General features: G+C 35.4%; 2 protein-coding genes across 8 annotated transcripts; one reads left to right on the top strand and one right to left on the bottom strand.

Annotated features, from left to right (window-relative positions):
• The first annotated feature begins 1,830 nt into the window (after positions 1–1,830).
• On the top strand, positions 1,831–9,936 carry TOP3A (topoisomerase 3alpha). 4 transcript variants are annotated; one of them, XM_078308121.1, is made up of 26 exons: positions 1,831–2,209; positions 2,768–2,946; positions 3,032–3,104; positions 3,200–3,319; positions 3,405–3,526; positions 3,721–3,793; positions 3,916–4,032; positions 4,240–4,323; positions 4,472–4,522; positions 4,844–5,023; positions 5,481–5,609; positions 5,859–5,933; positions 6,073–6,162; positions 6,327–6,431; positions 6,521–6,555; positions 6,630–6,759; positions 6,835–6,887; positions 7,142–7,238; positions 7,346–7,384; positions 7,516–7,594; positions 7,693–7,764; positions 8,019–8,099; positions 8,545–8,718; positions 8,872–8,986; positions 9,295–9,473; positions 9,801–9,936. In XM_078308121.1, exons 1-26 carry the CDS (start codon positions 1,913–1,915, stop codon positions 9,815–9,817), a joined length of 2,766 nt encoding a protein of 921 aa, XP_078164247.1. In that variant the 5' UTR covers positions 1,831–1,912; the 3' UTR covers positions 9,818–9,936. The 4 variants fall into 4 exon arrangements, with proteins under 4 accessions (XP_078164247.1, XP_078164245.1, XP_078164246.1 ...); XM_078308119.1 differs by lacking the exon at positions 9,801–9,936 and having other exon boundaries at positions 9,295–9,799; XM_078308120.1 differs by lacking the exons at positions 4,472–4,522; positions 9,801–9,936 and having other exon boundaries at positions 1,832–2,209; positions 9,295–9,799.
• On the bottom strand, positions 9,292–14,206 carry LOC144559148 (putative myosin-binding protein 5). 4 transcript variants are annotated; one of them, XM_078308123.1, is made up of 3 exons: positions 14,015–14,206; positions 12,945–13,848; positions 9,292–12,030 (listed from the first exon to the last, which is right to left on the bottom strand). In XM_078308123.1, exons 1-3 carry the CDS (start codon positions 14,171–14,173, stop codon positions 11,102–11,104), a joined length of 1,992 nt encoding a protein of 663 aa, XP_078164249.1. In that variant the 5' UTR covers positions 14,174–14,206; the 3' UTR covers positions 9,292–11,101. The 4 variants fall into 4 exon arrangements, with proteins under 4 accessions (XP_078164249.1, XP_078164250.1, XP_078164251.1 ...); XM_078308124.1 differs by having other exon boundaries at positions 9,292–12,024; XM_078308125.1 differs by having other exon boundaries at positions 14,066–14,206.
• Positions 14,207–17,894: the final 3,688 nt, after the last annotated feature.

Genomic DNA, 17,894 nt, shown 5'->3' with positions numbered 1-17,894 from the left:
TATTAAGTTGATGCACAATGTACTGACTGGTTTCAGATTTGTAAATTATAAAATTATTTCTTTTCTAGCAGACTCGAATGAATCGCTTGATTTTTCTTTTTAGAAAAACCAAAAGTTCAAATGTTTCTAGCGGGCACACCTGAGTCTGGAGATCTTCTACAGATTTGTATAGAAAATATACACTTTATGTTAGTACAAATTCATAGACAAATCTCACTTGAATATATCCGAATTAAAAGTTTAATATATTTTTTGTTGAGTGAGACTATGTTGGTTTGCAATAAACAACTATTTAGTGTGTTTCAGTGCAATAATTATTCGATGTGTTTTAATTTTCATCTACCATTCATTTTTACACAAATTTGACGCCTACCGTATCAAATCAGAATCTGTATCCTCTCAGGTATTGTAGAGGATCACCCTCACTTTACGGTTTAAGATTAAATCTCAACCGGTTTGGGATTCGGATCACAATAGGGGCTGTATTTTTTGTCTTTGAGATTCGTGCCAAGTTAAAAAGAACAGTTCAGATCTAGTAATTGTAAAAGATTCCCTTATCAGGTATTGGAGAGGATGTGAATTCATCAAATCACACTAGATAGGTGTATATCATCATAACTAGGGCAGGCAAAAAAGCTCGTGGCTCGTGGCCCGCTTGGTATTCGCTCGTGACTCGATCGGTAACAGCTCGTTCGTTAGTGGATCGAGTTAAAATTAGCTCGCTCGCTATATACTCGAGCCATAATTAATGAGTTTGAGTTTGAGTTTGGCCTGGCTCGGCACGAGCCAGCTCGGTCGTTAACGAGCTATTTAATATATATAGTTTAATAGTTTAATCGGATCCGTTCACTTCATATTGGGGATATTATGGTCTATGGATGTTATAGCCAGTGTTGTGGTAATTGCACTTTGGACTGTGTTTAAGTTGATTGGTAATGTTGTATGGAATATGTGTGAATTAATTACAAGCAACTAAGTTAATTTGTATGAATTTGTTTGATTTGATATGCATGAATTTATTTAGTAAATATGTTTGTATGAATTTAGAATTTTGATATATTTGTATGTATGAATTTAGCTGTAAATTTAATTTATAGTAGTTGATTTGCTTAATTACAGTTGAATTAAGAGTAATCCTCAGTAATTAGTCATATAAATATTATTTTGTTTTAGCCGTAATTGATAAGATATGTTATGAAAATTTAAGATATAGCAGGAAAGAAAATATACAAATTTATAAATATGCCAAGCTAGTAACGAGCTAGCTCGGCTCGCTCGGACAAGTCACGAGTCGGTCTTGAGCAATAGTTTTAGCTCGGGACCTAAAATCCAAACTCGCTCGCTCAACTTGATACACTAACAAGCCGAGTATGAGTGTGGCCTAGCTCGCTCGTTAAGTTGCCACCCCTAATCATAACCTCACTCATTTTTATAATGAACATTCCCCCGTAGGCCCGTACACATCCCACTTACATTTGAACCTTACTTTTATAAGATTTAACAAAAGAAACTTATCCGTTTAGTGAATTATTACCATTCTTGATGGTTATTAAAATAAAATGAAACATAATTCGAAATCCATTTAACTTAACCTCAACTGGGTTTCATTCTTAAAAAAACCAAAATGGAAATAAAACAATTTGTTATATATTTGTTGAAAAATGATAAATATTATATGTCTATTTTATTATTGAATTGTTGAAATTTTTAGAAATAATAAAACAATACAGACATAAAAATAATGGTACTTGAACACTCCTCTTTTCAGTTTCAAATGCAAAACGGGATTCTAAGTAAAGTTATTATATTATAACTGAGGGTTTTCTCCGCTAATTTCTCAAAACAAGAGAAAACCCGCGCTTTTCCTCTCTTCTGGAAGACTGGAACTATCACCTCCCACTCCAAACTTACCATGTCGGGGCGCGCGATTAGGGTTTTGAACGTGGCGGAGAAGCCCTCGGTGGCGAAGTCAGTGTCAGAGATCTTGTCCCGTCGTGGCGGCGGTGGTATGCGAGTGAGAAATGGACGGTCGAGATACAATCGAGTGTTTGAATTTGAGTACATGATTCGAAATCAAAGGTGCTCCATGGTGGTCACCTCGGTCACTGGGCATTTGATGGAGCTCGACTTTGACGAGAGGTACAAAAGGTGGGCCTCTTGTGACCCCGCCACGCTGTACCAGGCCCCGGTACGGAAGTTCGTACCACAGGTATATGCAAGAATTTACTAGGTCTTGTTTGAATGTTTTCAAGTTTGGTTTCTTTACTCTACCTTTGCTGTATCTTTTCTCAATTTTTGCTGCCAGGGGAATCAATCTGTCTGATTCAGCGTCTTTTAAACCAAAATGGATTGTTCATTTCCCTTGTAACAAACATCAATTAGTAAAACCATAATTAAATTGGTTTTCTTATGATTACATGTGCTCATTCATGAATAACATATAACTACTTAGTTCTTATTGACTTTAATTGGCCAACTTGACTGCACGGTCTCTCTACAGTTTTACCTGAACTGATCTCTCCATATTTGCTGTACCAGTGGTCTATATCTGTATCATTCAGTCTTGGACCAGCATGATTAGAATTGGTACTGACTTGTACCAGTAATTCATGAGACAATTTTTAATTATTTGATTGATATTCACAAAATTTCTTTTCATGATTTCTGATTGGATTTATCAATTATCAATTGGGGACAAATTAGGCTCTAACAAGTTCTTTCTCTGCATATACAAAATTAAATTCACAACTTTATAAAAAATACGAAGGACAAGTTGGATATTAAAACAACATTAGAGGAGGAAGCCAAAAAATGCGAATGGCTGGTACTGTGGCTTGACTGTGATAGAGAAGGTGAGAACATTGCATTTGAAGTAATAGAAGTTTGCACTGGTGCAAAAAACAACCTCAACATTTATAGAGCTCATTTTTCTGCACTAATCGAGAGGTAATCATGCTTTCAAGTCAAAATGATGTTTGATTTTCTACAGTGTTAAGTGAATGCTAATTAGTCACTTTGAGATTTTAAATAGAGAAATACACGAGGCTGCTCAAAATCTTGTCAGACCCAACAAGTTGTTTGCTGATGCAGTTGATGCAAGACAGGTTATTTTAATGCATTTACTTATTTAAATTGTATAGCCAAAAGATTACATGGTTTTGCTGTATCTTCTTCTTTTTTGGAAATCTTTTGGTTTCAGGAAATAGATTTAAGAATAGGTGCTTCATTTACTAGATTTCAAACAATGCTTCTGAAGGATGCATTTATAATTGATTTCGGTGAAGAGAGGAATCTCGTGCTGAGCTATGGCCCCTGCCAGGTTTCCCTGTCAAAAAAATTACAAACATATTAAATTTTCACAAGCATTTTCGGATATTTAACACTGTCATTTTATTACCACTCAGTTTCCAACTCTAGGGTTTATAGTGGAGCGGTATTGGGAAATACAAGCTCACGAACCTGAAGAGTTTTGGACTATAAACTGCTCCCACACATCAGAGGATGGGACTGCATCGTTTACCTGGATGTGAGTTGAAGTTCATCTGTGTTTTTGAAAATCATTAACATCATAAGTAAAGCTATTAATCAGGATTGGAAAGTTGAAAACCATAAGAAATGATATGAGCAGTACACTACTATAGGTACTATAGTAGGTTTTCCTTGGCCATAACAGTTATTGGGTGTTCTTTTTTTCATATTTATTTTCATTTTTCCTTTTAGACGGGGTCATTTGTTTGATTATGCATCGGCTATTGTGATATATGAGATGTGCACTGAAGAGCCAACTGCAACTGTAAGAAAGCCATATTTCACATAAAAAAATTGAAATAGAGTTTTGTATATAAATCTCAACTTATGGGTGTTTAACTATTTTTTTTTTTTTTCACTTTTTCCCCTTTGTGGCTCTGTTGTTAGGTAATAAATGTGAAAAATAATGAGAAATTAAAGTACCCACCATACCCTTTGAATACGATTGAGCTTCAAAAACGTGCCTCCAGATACTTCAGGATGAGCTCGGAGCAAACCATGAAGGTGAATTGTGAAATATTTTTATCCTTGGGACCTGAGAAAGGCAGCAACCCCTTGAAAATAAAATAACAAAATGAGAAAGATACTTTTTTCTTGATAAATTTGATTGATGCTTCAAGGTCTACACGATTATAATTGTTTATACTGGATATTTGTGACATCATCTCTAACTCTTTCTTAAAATGCTGGTACTATATGTTGTCCATCTAGGTTGCTGAACAATTGTATCAAGCTGGGTTCATCAGCTATCCTCGTACTGAGACAGACAACTTCTCTCCAAACACAGACCTTGCTGTTAGTATTTGATTTCTTTTGTTAGTTTCTATTTCAATTTTTCCTTTTATTTTTTTATCCCTATTTTCTCTAGGAGGTTTGGAATTAATGCACACCTTAAAACCCAAATATCTTTCTGTGATGCTTTAGTGCTGTGATAATACTATAGGGTTTGATCATGAAATTGTACCTCTGGGCACCAGCTGACCTATTTACTTTGGTAATTGAAATTTAATGTACGTAGACTATCCCTCATTTATATGATACCAGGATCCCAATTCTACAATAAGCTAGTTCTTACAATGTGCAACTAATTCCCTAGTTAACTCAACTTTCTGATCCCTATTCAACCCAACACTCTTTTATTTGCCCCAAACTGTACAATATTCATCTCAAATGAGGCTCAATTCACTTTTACCCACTTTAGCCTTGATGCAACACACCTCAGTTCTATCTCTCCAAAATAAAAAAGAATGATAAATCATCAAAGTCTAACTGAAATGGTTTGATATTTAGCTGGGTTCTTAATTTTCTCACCCAGGGCATAGTTCGGGACCAAGCAGAGCATCCAGCGTGGGGCCCGTATGCACAACGGCTTCTTGACCCAGATGCAAGACTATGGAGAAACCCTAGCAATGGTGATCACGATGACAAGGCGCATCCCCCTATTCACCCGACTAAGTTCTCTACCGGCGAGTCAAACTGGACCCAAGATCATAGTGTGCGTACAAGAATCAATTATTAATGACTATTTTCCAACAGCAGCCAGTAGCTCTCTTTTAAGCAAACATCCACCTTTAGTGTCAATTGCTAAGACTCCCAGTCAATGAAAGTTTGACTTAATTTTCCCTTGAGTGACTCAATCAAATTGCTTTGAACCAGCAGATACAGACTAAGAAATCGTCTATGTTTTGTTGTAACTTGTTTTTGTTTGCGGAAATATTGCTGATTGAAGGTAGCTGTAAATTGTCACATTTAGTGCTGTATTAATCTGAAGAATGGATACTATTTGTAATCTCTCAAAAAGTATGGTGTCCGATGCAAGTGTTAGAAATATTGGATGTTGTTTGCAAACGCTGTAAATTAGTTGGTTTAATTTCCAAACCCTTTATCACTAGGGTATATGAGATACTTCACGTTTTCTAGGTTCATAATTTGTGTTTATTAAATTTTGACAGAAATTGTATGAGCTTGTTGTGCGACATTTCCTGGCATGTGTGTCACAGCCGGCCGTGGGAGCTGAAACCACAGTTGAAATAGATATTGCAGGAGAACAGTTTCACGCCAATGGCCGTGCAATTATTGCGGTACAATCTTTATTTATATTTCTTACTTTTGAGTTTTCTCTGTCGACTATTTTCCAAATAAACTTGCAAGTAATAATGTTCTCATTCTTTTTATTCTATAGTAGCATATCACTGTAATGAAACTTATCTCCACTTATATTTTTTTGTAAGATGTGACAACCCAGAGGCATAGCTTAGAAAATGCCCTTTTCCCCGAAAATATGTTGTATCATGCATTTTCTGATTCAATGTTTATATTCTATTATGTAGAAAAACTACTTGGATGTATATCGCTTTGATTCATGGGGTGGCTCATTGCTCCCTACATACACTGTTGGTCAACAGGTCAGGCCTCCTGTTATCATTTCTTCTCTCTCTCTCTCAATTTGGCAGCAGCAGCCAATTGAAACGAGAAAAGAAAAATAAAAAACACCTAAATACGCCCCCCGGAATTTCTAAAAGAAGTTGATTTTGTCTTGTATAGTTTATTCCAACCTCATTAACACTTGATTCTGGAGTGACTCGGCCGCCACCTCTTTTAAGTGAAGCCGATCTCCTCAGTTGCATGGACAAGGTGTTTTTTCAAAGTTGTTTGTGCTTTATTATAAATTCCTAACATTTGAATTATTAGATCTAAATTTCTACTTTACTTTGATAATAGTAGTTATAATTATGAATATTTTTATTTTGTTTCGTATAATTTTTTTCAATTTGGGGTTATCGGGGTCATTTACTCAGGCTGGAATTGGCACAGATGCGACCATGCATGACCATATAAAGAAGCTACTTGATCGATTCTATGCCACAAAAGATGCAAATACACGATTCTCTCCGACAAATCTTGTACTTAATATCTCTGTGTTACTTCCCTATATCTATATTTAACTTATTTCTGCTCATTTATAGATGATAACTTGGCAAATTACATGTAGGGAGAGGCACTGGTTATGGGCTATGATGATATGGGGTATGTTCCTGAAAACTAGATTCAATAGCATATTTTCATTATGGTAATTAAACTCTTTGTACTTGTTTCTGTAGGTATGAACTATGGAAACCGTACTTGAGGTCAATGATGGAAGCTGATATGAGAGCTGTTAGCATGGGCACCAAAACCAAATCTCAAGTTCTTGAGGCTTGTTTGCAACAGATGAAAGCTTGTTTTCTTGATGTATGCTTGACAGTTACAAATACCTAAAACCACCCTTATTTTTTATTTTATTTTGACATTTTTTTTGGTTTTCAGGCAAAAGTGAACAAAGCAAAACTTTTAGATGCCATGCAAGTGTTTTTCCAGAGGTATTAACTCCTTCCCTTTTTTTTTTCTCTATCGAAAGAGCATAATTACATTATTGTAATGATACCAACACAAACCAACTGATGTTGTACCTGCATGGACAATACTATCAGGTATGTAACATTGTATTGTCTATCTGTTTTTCATTTCTTCTTTCTTAGTGTATGGTGTTGTGACTGGTAGAAGACCCAGCTAGTACTAATAATTGATATACGCTAATCATACCTAACCTTTTAATTTACCATGTGATTTTCAGATCGAATAGACCTCAAGGTGGAGATGTCAACCAAGGTGCCGCAGTGCGTCCATGTGGTGCATGCCGTGAATCTGACATGGCATTAAGACGAACACCAGTATGTATAGTTTTTTTTTTTTTTTTTTTCTAAAAACTTCTTTAGGCAAGTATCACGGAAACTTTTAAATAGTTTTAACATTTACGTCTTTATATTATATAAAACAGAATGGTGCCTTCATGGTTGGTTGCATGCGCTACCCATTGGTAAGTTTTTGCATCCTTAATGACAAAACAACAAGAGTGGTATAATCCATTTACATGGTAGATGGAATGAAATTTTTGGAATGGCTTTTTTCATATGTTATTTATTGCCTGGTTTGGTACAAATTTTCCAGTGTAGGAATGTGGTTTGGCTTCCCGGATCCATATCAGAAGTGTCAGTAACTACTAATATATGTCCAACATGTACTCCAGGTAATATCCATCATAATATATTTTCTTGATTATTGTCTCTTATCATGCTTTTGTATTATTTTTGACATTTTATTCTTTATTATTTAATAATCAAGCAGGTCCGGTTTCCATGATTCAATTCAAGTTTCGTCGATTGGAGATACCTCCAAATTATGATGTCGACCATTTGGGTATGTATCAAGAATGTTAATATTTACCTGAAGATCTTAACAATGTTCATAATGGTAATAACCAACTGAATGTTGGGTGAAGAAATATTAAATGATCAAATAGAATATTATAAAGGTATATAACTTACATATTTTGAAAAGTACTGTGCCTAATGTTGTTACTGTACAGAGCTATTAGTGAATCCTCGTTACTCTCCATTGTCTCTCTCTCTCTCATTTTCTGTTATGAAGTGAATCTATTATTTTATCTTCAGGTTGTATTGGTGGATGCGACACAATACTGAGAGAACTAACAGAAATATGTGGTAGAGGTCCACGCAATGATGTTGGTGCAGGTATGTTCTTAGAAAAAGAAATATTGGAGAATTAATGAGGCACATTATAGAGGGTAGCTTGGGATAGAGTTTGGCAAGATTAGTAGGGGCAGAGAAAAAACACAAAGCAGAAGATAGATGCTTGGTGATTTCCCCAAAAGAGAAACACTTATGGAGGTTGAAACTTCTAAAATTAATAAACATTTTTGCCTGAGCTACTTTAATTTCAGTTCTTAATCAACTACCTAATTGAATTGGTGAAGCCTATTCTCAGCAACAAATAGGAATCAAATCAGTATCAGATCAGTTTATGCCAAGACTAAAACAGACCTTATCTGAAGTCAATTTAATTTGAAATAGTTGCTATGTTATTAATTGACAGACCACTAAATCTAAACTAGACTTAGATTTGATTTTTCAATGTTTAAAATGAATCAACTAATAAATAAATTATTTGCTTGTTCAGGAAGAGGTCAAGGAGCAACAGAGACTCCAAGAAGCACAACAAGTGGGACCCATTCAAGGCTGTTGTCTTGCACGAACTGCAACCAGACAGGTCACTCTTTTGATGATTGTCCATCTCGGTTTGTCGATCCCCGTGCACCTCAGTCAACTTCTAGAAACAATGGCAGATACTCAGGTTTAAAAACTTTTAAGGTCTAATTGAACTATTTTTCTTTTGGTCAGTATTGCCAAGAAAGCCTAAATTCGGTACTATAATTCAAGCTTCTTATATGTTGTGATATGGATCAATTTTGATTTGGACTCATTTTTCATTTGGTGGAAATTTTAGATCAACTGCCGTGCCGACAGTGTGGAGGGCCATGTGTACAGCGAACGGCAAATACAGAAAATAATAGAGGACGGAAATTCTACAAATGTCAATCTGAAGATTGTGGCTTTTTTATGTACTTCCTTTTTCTTTAACTAGCTGCCATAATCTTATATAGGCTTTTGCTTGTGTATATAGAACTGTCTAACGAACTTGTTCTTTTGCAAATGAGCAAAAAGCAACTGGCAATTAGGTTTATTCGGGCAATTTAGTGAGGGGTCTACAAGAAGAGATGCATCCGTGTTTTATAGCATTGCAGATGGAACACATATTTAAGCAGTTTTGCTATTACATTACCATTGAACATCATAACTAGCACTCTGAAATAGAAATACCTTTACCTAAACATTGACAAATAAATATATTTTTCTATTACAAATACAGATGGGAGGACAATATTTTAGATAATAGCATGGGACGGGGTAGTGGTGGGGCACGTGGTAGAGGTGCCAGATCAACAGCTGCCTCAAGAAATGGCGGGCATGGGCGTGGCCGTGGGCGTGCACGTGCACGTGGCCGGAGCAGTGCAAACTCAGATGGTTTTACATTTGTGACAGCAACAGGTGAGCCAGTCTCAGGTCGTTGTTATATCTGTGGCGATCCATCTCATTTTGCCAACACATGTCCAGAGCGAGGTGAAACCTGAAACTGTACCGGCATTTAGTTTTGATTTAGCATGATTGTCATTGCTTGTATGTTGTATATGTGCAATATGCATGTTTTGTGGTTCGTTATTTATCTAGTAATATTTACAATGTGTTTTCCGTGTACAGGTTACTCGTATAGAATATTAGAATATATTTGGACTATATGCCTGAGACATTATCTTAAAATTGGTCTGTGTAAACTACTTGACTACCAGTAACAGTAAAGTGTGTTTTTCTTTGAAGAGTTGATGCATAGGTGAATACAAGGAACGTGGAGGGTCATTTTGTAAGTAGATCTTTTTCCCTACAAATTGGTAAGCCGGTGCTTGGTGCTTGTGACCATCCATGACAAACAATTGTGATTTAATGTCTGTTCCGCTATATTTTATATTTTATATTTTACTGTTACTAATGTCATCGTGTTTACCTGTTCATGTTAAGAACGCTAGTTAAATTAACGAATCAAACATTTCTGTATATGCTTTTTTTTATATAGAGGAAAAAAAAAACAAATAGTGTTGCATGTGAGCAATCTTTTAGCTATACTTTATTTTTTTTATTTTTGGCACATCGGATACTTTATCAATAGTTTAGGCTCTTTTCAGCTGTAATTATGAATCTCTTATTCATATTGATCGGTAAATAACATTTGAGGGCTCCAATATGTATACTGTACGCAGTGGCATTGAAGAGATCGAGTTTGAAATGCAATGCGAACAAGTTTATTATTTGCTTATCTAGGGGATAAAGGCCACATTTTGTCTTTTTCATTTCGGCTCTCTATCTAAACCTTTTAACATGACAAATATGCCCCAGGCTGACAAGTTCAAAAAGCCAACTTCATAAAAAAAAAGGTAAAAGAGAAAATTTCCTCTTTAAAAGCTTGAAAGCTCCGGTTCTGCTCACCCAAGAGGCCAAGGCAAGCAAAATCCCATACAACCCTTGCTCTCAGCCTCCTATAATAACCTAAGAAAGTATTCCATACTCTGTTGGCACTTGTCGGATGCACTATAGATGAAAAAGGATCTTGAACTTCATCTTCCAGGAGCCAATGTACCAATTTTTCATATCTCAACATTACAATGGACATGTTAGAAAAGGAACTGAGAAGGAAAATAAATAAATTTTCTCTTCAAGCAAGAACAAATTCAGTTACCTGGAAACCAAAATAAGCCAACCCAGTTTCTAACAACAAGCTAGCCATCTAACAAGATAACTGATTGTGTGACTGGATGATTTCAAGAATACCAATAGGAGATTCTGATAACGCTGCTGGTAGATGTAATTTTTGACAAAACAAGCAAATTAATGGATTCTTTTTTTTTTTTTTGACATTTGGAAGGATGATTAAATATCCTTACTCTGAATAATAATCCTAGTGTTAAATACAAGACTACGCAGATATCCTTTTCAATTCAATAATTTTGGAAAAGTTTTGCGATATCTCGGTTCTGAAATATCTCATCACAAATCGCTTTTTAGAAGAATATGTGGATTGTGGAGTATAAGAAGCAACTAATCACCTACAGTCAGCATTCCATCCTTTATTGATTCTTTAAACAGGCAATCTTTTGAAGCTCCCGCAAGCGTTCCATAACCTCCACCACAAGCTTCAGTCCCTCAGGGTTATTCTCTTTCATCAAACTCAACACATTCATAGTAAACCTCTGATTGGCCTCAATCGCCTCAAATCTCTCCTGGAGTCTTATTAACTCATATTTCGGTTCTCCCCGCTCCCTCCTTTCTAAAGCTTCCATTTTTGCATCTTGTTTCTCTGTCAGATACCTTAGCTGCTTCAAGATGTACCCCTTCTCATCCCCTAGACCCAGTTTTTTCTCAAATTCTGAAAATCCCCTCTTGAACTCCTCGACCTCTGCCTCGAGATCGAGCAATTCCTTCTCTCTATCAGTCAACAAATCGTTCAATTTCACAAGGGCATCGTGGTCGTACTCTGCTTGTTCTTCCATCATTCTAAGATATTGAGATGATTCTAATTGAACCTCGGCCTTCTCTTTTTGCAACCTGGTTATCATGTTCATTGCCTCGTTAGCTGCAACAGTCGAGGCACTCCTCTCAGCCTCCAACTCTTTGCGCAAATTATGGATTATGGTTTTTAGATCATCCACTGTGATCTCCCCTGAAATATCTCCAAGCAGGTCTACCTCATATGAATCCACACTTGACATTGATATGCGCCGGTTAGTGGTATCATCAAAATAGGTGTTAGGACGGGGGGCCCGTGGGGTGGACATTTGGGAAATGAAAGTTTTAACTTCCTCTTCGCTTCGAGGGTTACTCTTGGAGGAGATTATTTCAGAGGGGCGAGGGGATTGAACTGGAGCACGGTTACTTAAGACCCGCTGAATGCTAATGTGGCATGGGGTACGCTTTGGGGGACTGGGATCTGAGGTAGCTTGGCTTGCTTCAAGGAGAGCTGGCTTTATGCATTCTGAATCACCAATTTCCTCTATATCTGCAGGAAAAATGGATTAGTAAATATATACACACACACATATAAATATATATATATATACATGTGTGTGTGTGTGTGTGTGTGTGTAAAGTAATTCTCATCGTTTTGCATCATAACCTATCTAACATGCAAAAATGAAATAATCTTTTGCAATCATATTGGTTAGTACATTGTACTCGAGGTACTGCCACGATTCTATATTATTGAAATTGTTATTATTATATTTTTTAATGCATACATCATTGGGTCTATGCTCAAAACGGCCCAGATAGAATTTCTCTACCCTTGGCGAGGTGTTGCCAATAAGCATTATTACTTGTGCCCCCCATTATGTTATGTCAAGCAAGATATGCAATTGTTGTCGCACCTGTAAATTGGTATCTGTGATCATATCCAGATCATGGTTTTAGATGACAGGTGAAGTGTTCTTATAAGGTGGTAGTATACATGCTTTGGTGTATGGTTGATTTCCTTTCATGAGAAGAAAATTAGAATGTGGTTTTCATGATGTAGGAATTGAGAGGCACTGACAAACTCGAGGAAAGAGAAACATGAGAGAGCCTGTACAAATGTAAGTCTTGTAATATTTATCTGCCCTATGGTGAAAAATGGTATGATGATAATCTACAGCAAAACTGAATTTCTTAAAGTTGGTGTTCTTTCTTCAAGATATGTTTGTTTGTTCACATTGATACCTATGTTGCTTTCATATAGTATCCGGTTGTTGTAGTCAGGTGTGCACTGCTTTTCTAATTAACTGGTCAAAACTTCATGTGACTTCACATGCACACGATATATTCGACTAATGGCCTCTATGATCATCAGGAGTTTCTGTGCAACATACACGGATGCTAGTTCTAGAGAAGTATGAAAATGAACAATGGAAGTTATATTAAACAAGAAAAACAAAGTACCTTTGGCCTTTGCCGATTCTTCTACTATAGCCGGTTGAGGGACAGATCGAGATAAGGCAGAGAGACTGATACCTCTAGTATTACTCATGCCACTATGGTTCCAACTTATATCCTCTAAACCATGACCGATACTGGCATGAGACGATGCCATCTCACTTGACTCCGCTGAACCAATCTTCTTGTCAGAATGGATCATAGAATTGGTGGACAAATCTGGATTTCCACGAATTATCTTGTCTGGAATTACACTTGCACAGACCACATCCTTCCGATTTGAGACACCAATATTGAAAGATGGGTTCTTTGCATCAGTATCCATGGAACCTTTCGGGTAATCTGATCTGATTTTGTATTCAGATTCAGAATCAGACATGGTCTTCAGCTCATGGTATCCCTTTTCTTCCAAGTCAATTAGATTTGTCATGTCAGAAGGCTGCTCCTTTCTGTCACTAACCTTCTCTTTCCCTTTCACTTTCTGTAGAATCCGAGTATTCCCTGTTTTCCGAAAACAGCACAAACATTCTCCTCGATCAGATTTTAAATCTTCTTCAGTCGAGTTTGGAAATGAAAACTCGCACCGCTGGCAGAAATCTTGAGCGAAACCGAGCTTGTTGTGTCTCTGACAGTATGCCAAACAGGAGATCTCCAGCTTGTGCACATCACAGATTGAATCTCCACTGAACCATGATCTCGTATAGAGTTGAGAGCACAAGACGCAAGGTGCTTGTAATCTAAAATAACGAGCGAATTTGAAAGCGAGATGTGACAATGTGGCGGTAATGAAGAGGAAAATTATCAAACACCACTCAGAGCATGCTGCTGAAAAACGGGAAAGAGTTCCAGGAGGTAAATTGAACGGTTTAGCACGATTTTTCGAGACCATGGTGTTAATTCGGGGCGAGCTCTGTGCGAAAAATGTCAAAAATTCGGTATCGATTAGATAATGCAACGAATTTGAAATAAAAAAAAAGGAGAAGTATCCAAGCTAGGTGATTAACCTAATCGAGAAAAAGGAAAAGAAAACATTCAAAGGATTATTTGGGAAAAAAGATAGGAGTAGAGAAAGGTACCGATTGGAGCTCACCAATGGAGGACAGAGAGAAGGGAGAGAGAACAGGTACCGATTGGTGCTCACCAATGGAGGAGAGAGAGAAGAGAGAGAACAGGTGGAATGGTTTGGGATTGTGCAAACGCCCGCCTCTCTCTCTCTTTTCCAAATTTGGAGGCATTCAAATAGCCAAGATCTTCTATCGCGCTGCACCTGGTGCGTGCAGTACAAACAGCTGTTGGATTTATTTGTGATTTTCCGTTGCCTCGTGGATCGTGCAGCTAATTTGAATCCGAATGACTGACCCGCAGGAATCGGAGGCGGTGAGATGTGCTTAGGACCAGATTTGGTCCGATGCCAGATCAAGTTCGTCCAATTTGTATCAAAATTCGCGTCAAAACTTTATTTTCGCGCGAATTAATTGCATGCGAATCTTAATGCGAATCGAACCGTTATTAATGGGACCCGGATCGAATTTGGTATGATACTCATCGGATCGCACCCACTCCCTGATCCGCATGTGAGATCGAAACTCGTGCTCGTTAGTTCGTTGGATCTGTACTGCTCGTATGTTTTCACGGTTCCGATCATATCTAGGGCAGCACCCAAATGTAGTTCCCGTTTTTAATGGTATTAATTTGGAATTCGTATCTATGAGATATCTCAAACTTTGCATGACTTTATGGAAAATCACAACCGTTTAAATACGTTCTGGAATTCGTATCTATGAGATATCTCAAACTTTGCATGACTTTATGGAAAATCACAACCGTTTAAATACGTTCTGCACGAATCTCAAAGCACACATAATACTGACCACTACATCACCCCCGAATAGGCACCGGACACGTTGGTCATGCAAAAGTTGAGATATCTCAGAGGATACGCACTAAAAGCTTATAATTGCCTAATTGGCAAAAGTTCATGCTTCGTGCAAAATATTAAATTGGCACTAAGGCTCCCTTATAATTACAAATCCATCGTCGGTCACGCAGCACGAGGATAATAACTTGTATTTTGAAGCCTTTGACAAAAATCCAAATTCCAAATATCTAATTAATATGAAATCCAATTAGATTCCCTATTGAAAGTATTATACAGTTCAAAGTAATGTAATTTCAAGGTAAAAAGGTTTGACCATCCGTGATTAAGTCTTTTTGTGTTTAAATCTTTTTCTGTACCATCAGATTACTGTGAGACTAAATAGATGAAAATCAAACAATAAGAATATTCAAGAAGAGAGAAAAAATAGAAATAATAGAAGCAGTGAGATTGAAATCATTATATAATATACATATACTAAACAATCTCTAAAAAAAATCATAGCCAATCGCTTCATAGTGAGACAGTTGGACAAAAAAAATTTAAAAAAAAGAAAAAATCATGGCCAACCGTCTCACTGTGGGGCGATCGGGTATGAAAGTGGATCGCCGCACAATAAAACGAGCAGGACATATTTCGAAATTTTAAAAAATCAAAGACTGTTATAAAATATATTTATGTGGATGTTCATTCTATAACTTTCAATATTAATTCTCATTTTATTGCCCACTACCCCCACTACTATGGGCATTCATTTTCTCATTTATTATTGTAACATCTCTTTCTAGCATATAAATATAGGTTTTGTAAATAGAGAAGGTACACACATATTATATACAAAGAAAGTAAATAAAATTTTGTTATTGCTCTCTCTATCTCTCTGTTATTTACTTTACTTTTGTTGCAATTTTATTTTAATTTTACAATACGTTATCAGCACGACTTGTTCGGAAGAAGTTGCAAAGTAATCATGTAAGTAATTTGTGTGATCAATTATTATATATTTTATTAATTTAAATTTCATAAAAAAAATTTATTATATTTGTTTTCGTTTATAAGAATCATTTCTTGAAGTGAATGGTGGAATAATAACCTGAAGTTATTATCAAAACTAAATATTTATTAAGAACATGAAGTTAATATTACCTGAATATAATAATAAGAGTAATAACCTAAAGTTATTATCACAACTAAAAGTTTATCAAGAACCCGAAGTTCGTATTACTCGAATAAAATAATAACTTGAAGTTATTGTTATAAATATTTTTCTGCGCATCTGTTTCGACCTCAGTTTCGGCCTTGGCAGAACACACTGTGTTTCTGCATTTTTTGTTCTGCCAGGAACTGTTTCTGTTTAGAACCTGAAGTTCTATTATAAATTTTAGTATAAAATTAATATAATAACCAGCAGTTATTATAGGCCACTGGATGAATAATAACCTGAAGTTATTCTCAATTTAAAACCTAAAGTTTTATTAGAAATTTTCATATAAAATCAATATAAAAACCATAAGTTATTATAGATCATTGGATGAAAATATAACTCGAAGTTATTTCAAATTAAATTCTACAATTGCGCAGTCAAGCAATTTAATACCCGGAAGTTATTAAATACATATTTTATTATAACCTGAAGTTGTATATATTAACCTGAAGTTATTAATACATTTAAATTTATTTATTTATTTATTTATTCATACAATTTACGTATTATTTATATTTATTTATCTCCTTTTTCATAATATGAAGATCTGGCATTGATAATCTGAAGTTATGATGTTAATAACCTGAAGTTAATTTATATATATCTTGTAGTACATATGGCAAATCTCACAAAATTTAAATTTATCTCCTTTTTTATTTTTTTTCATAACTCGAAGTGATGGTAGTAACAACCTGACATTGTAAATACGTATTAATGAAAAATGAGAAAGAAAAATATCTTGAAGATGTTTGTTTCAGATGTGGGATGACAGATCATTGGTCGCGTACCTGTCATACGCCAAAGCATTTTGTAGAGCTTTATCAAGCCTCAATTAAGAAAAAAAATGTGGAAACTCATTTTATTGAAAATGACCCGAAAATGAATGCCATATGGATACACATCTTGATGTATCAGATTTCTTACATAATGTCAATGAAAAAATATATATTATTACTTAGAGAGAAAATGTAGTATAGAAGTTTATATTTATGTTTAATAAAAGTTTAGTTTACTTTTAAATTTTTATATGCAAATAAGTTTAATGAATAAAAATAATTTATTTTTTGCATTTTAAAGTAAAATGGCTGACGCAATGATAAGTAATGAAGATCCATGTCTGGTAGACAGTGGAACAACTAATATCATATTGAAAAGTAAGAAATACTTTTCACAATTGCATCTTGGTGAGAATAATATTCACACTATATCTAGCACAAGTAATTTAATAGAAGGCTCCGGAAGAGCTTGTATTTTGTTTGCTGAAGGAACAAAATTAATAATAGATGATGCATTATATTCAAGTAGATCCAGAAGAAATCTACTAAGCTTTAATGATATTCGAAAGAATGGTTATCATATTGAAACTATGAATGAGAAAAATTACGAGTATCTTCATATCACATCTATTAAGAATGGCCAGAAAATCATAATTGAAAAGATGCAAGCAATGTCATATGGATTATATAGTACTTATATAAGCAGAATATAATCAAATATGGTTGCTAACCCGAAGTTAGCTGTTACTAACCAGAAGTTAGTTGATCCAAAATTATTTACATTATGACATGACAGATTGGGTCATCCAGGAAATATAATGATGAAGATAATAATTGAAAGTGTAAATGGGCATCCCCTAAAGGACCTGAAGATCATATTATTAAAAGATATGACATGCGAAGCATGCTCTCTTGGAAAACTAATTATTAGACCATCTCCAAATAAAGTTGGACCAAATGATTAATGGTAGAACTCATGAAAAAGTTGATAAAACCCCATAAGAGGTTGATGAAGTTTCAGAAGAAACTTAAGTACCAAATGATTATGAGATTTCTATAAATTATGTAATAAATGGTACTATATTTGTTACGTTACGAAC

This window comes from Carex rostrata, chromosome 9 (assembly GCF_964058835.1).
Source record: "Carex rostrata chromosome 9, lpCarRost1.2, whole genome shotgun sequence".
In the NCBI taxonomy this organism is placed as follows: Eukaryota; Viridiplantae; Streptophyta; class Magnoliopsida; order Poales; family Cyperaceae; genus Carex; species Carex rostrata.
Note: the sequence above shows the minus strand (reverse complement) of the source record. Positions and strands in the feature narration are given on the sequence as shown.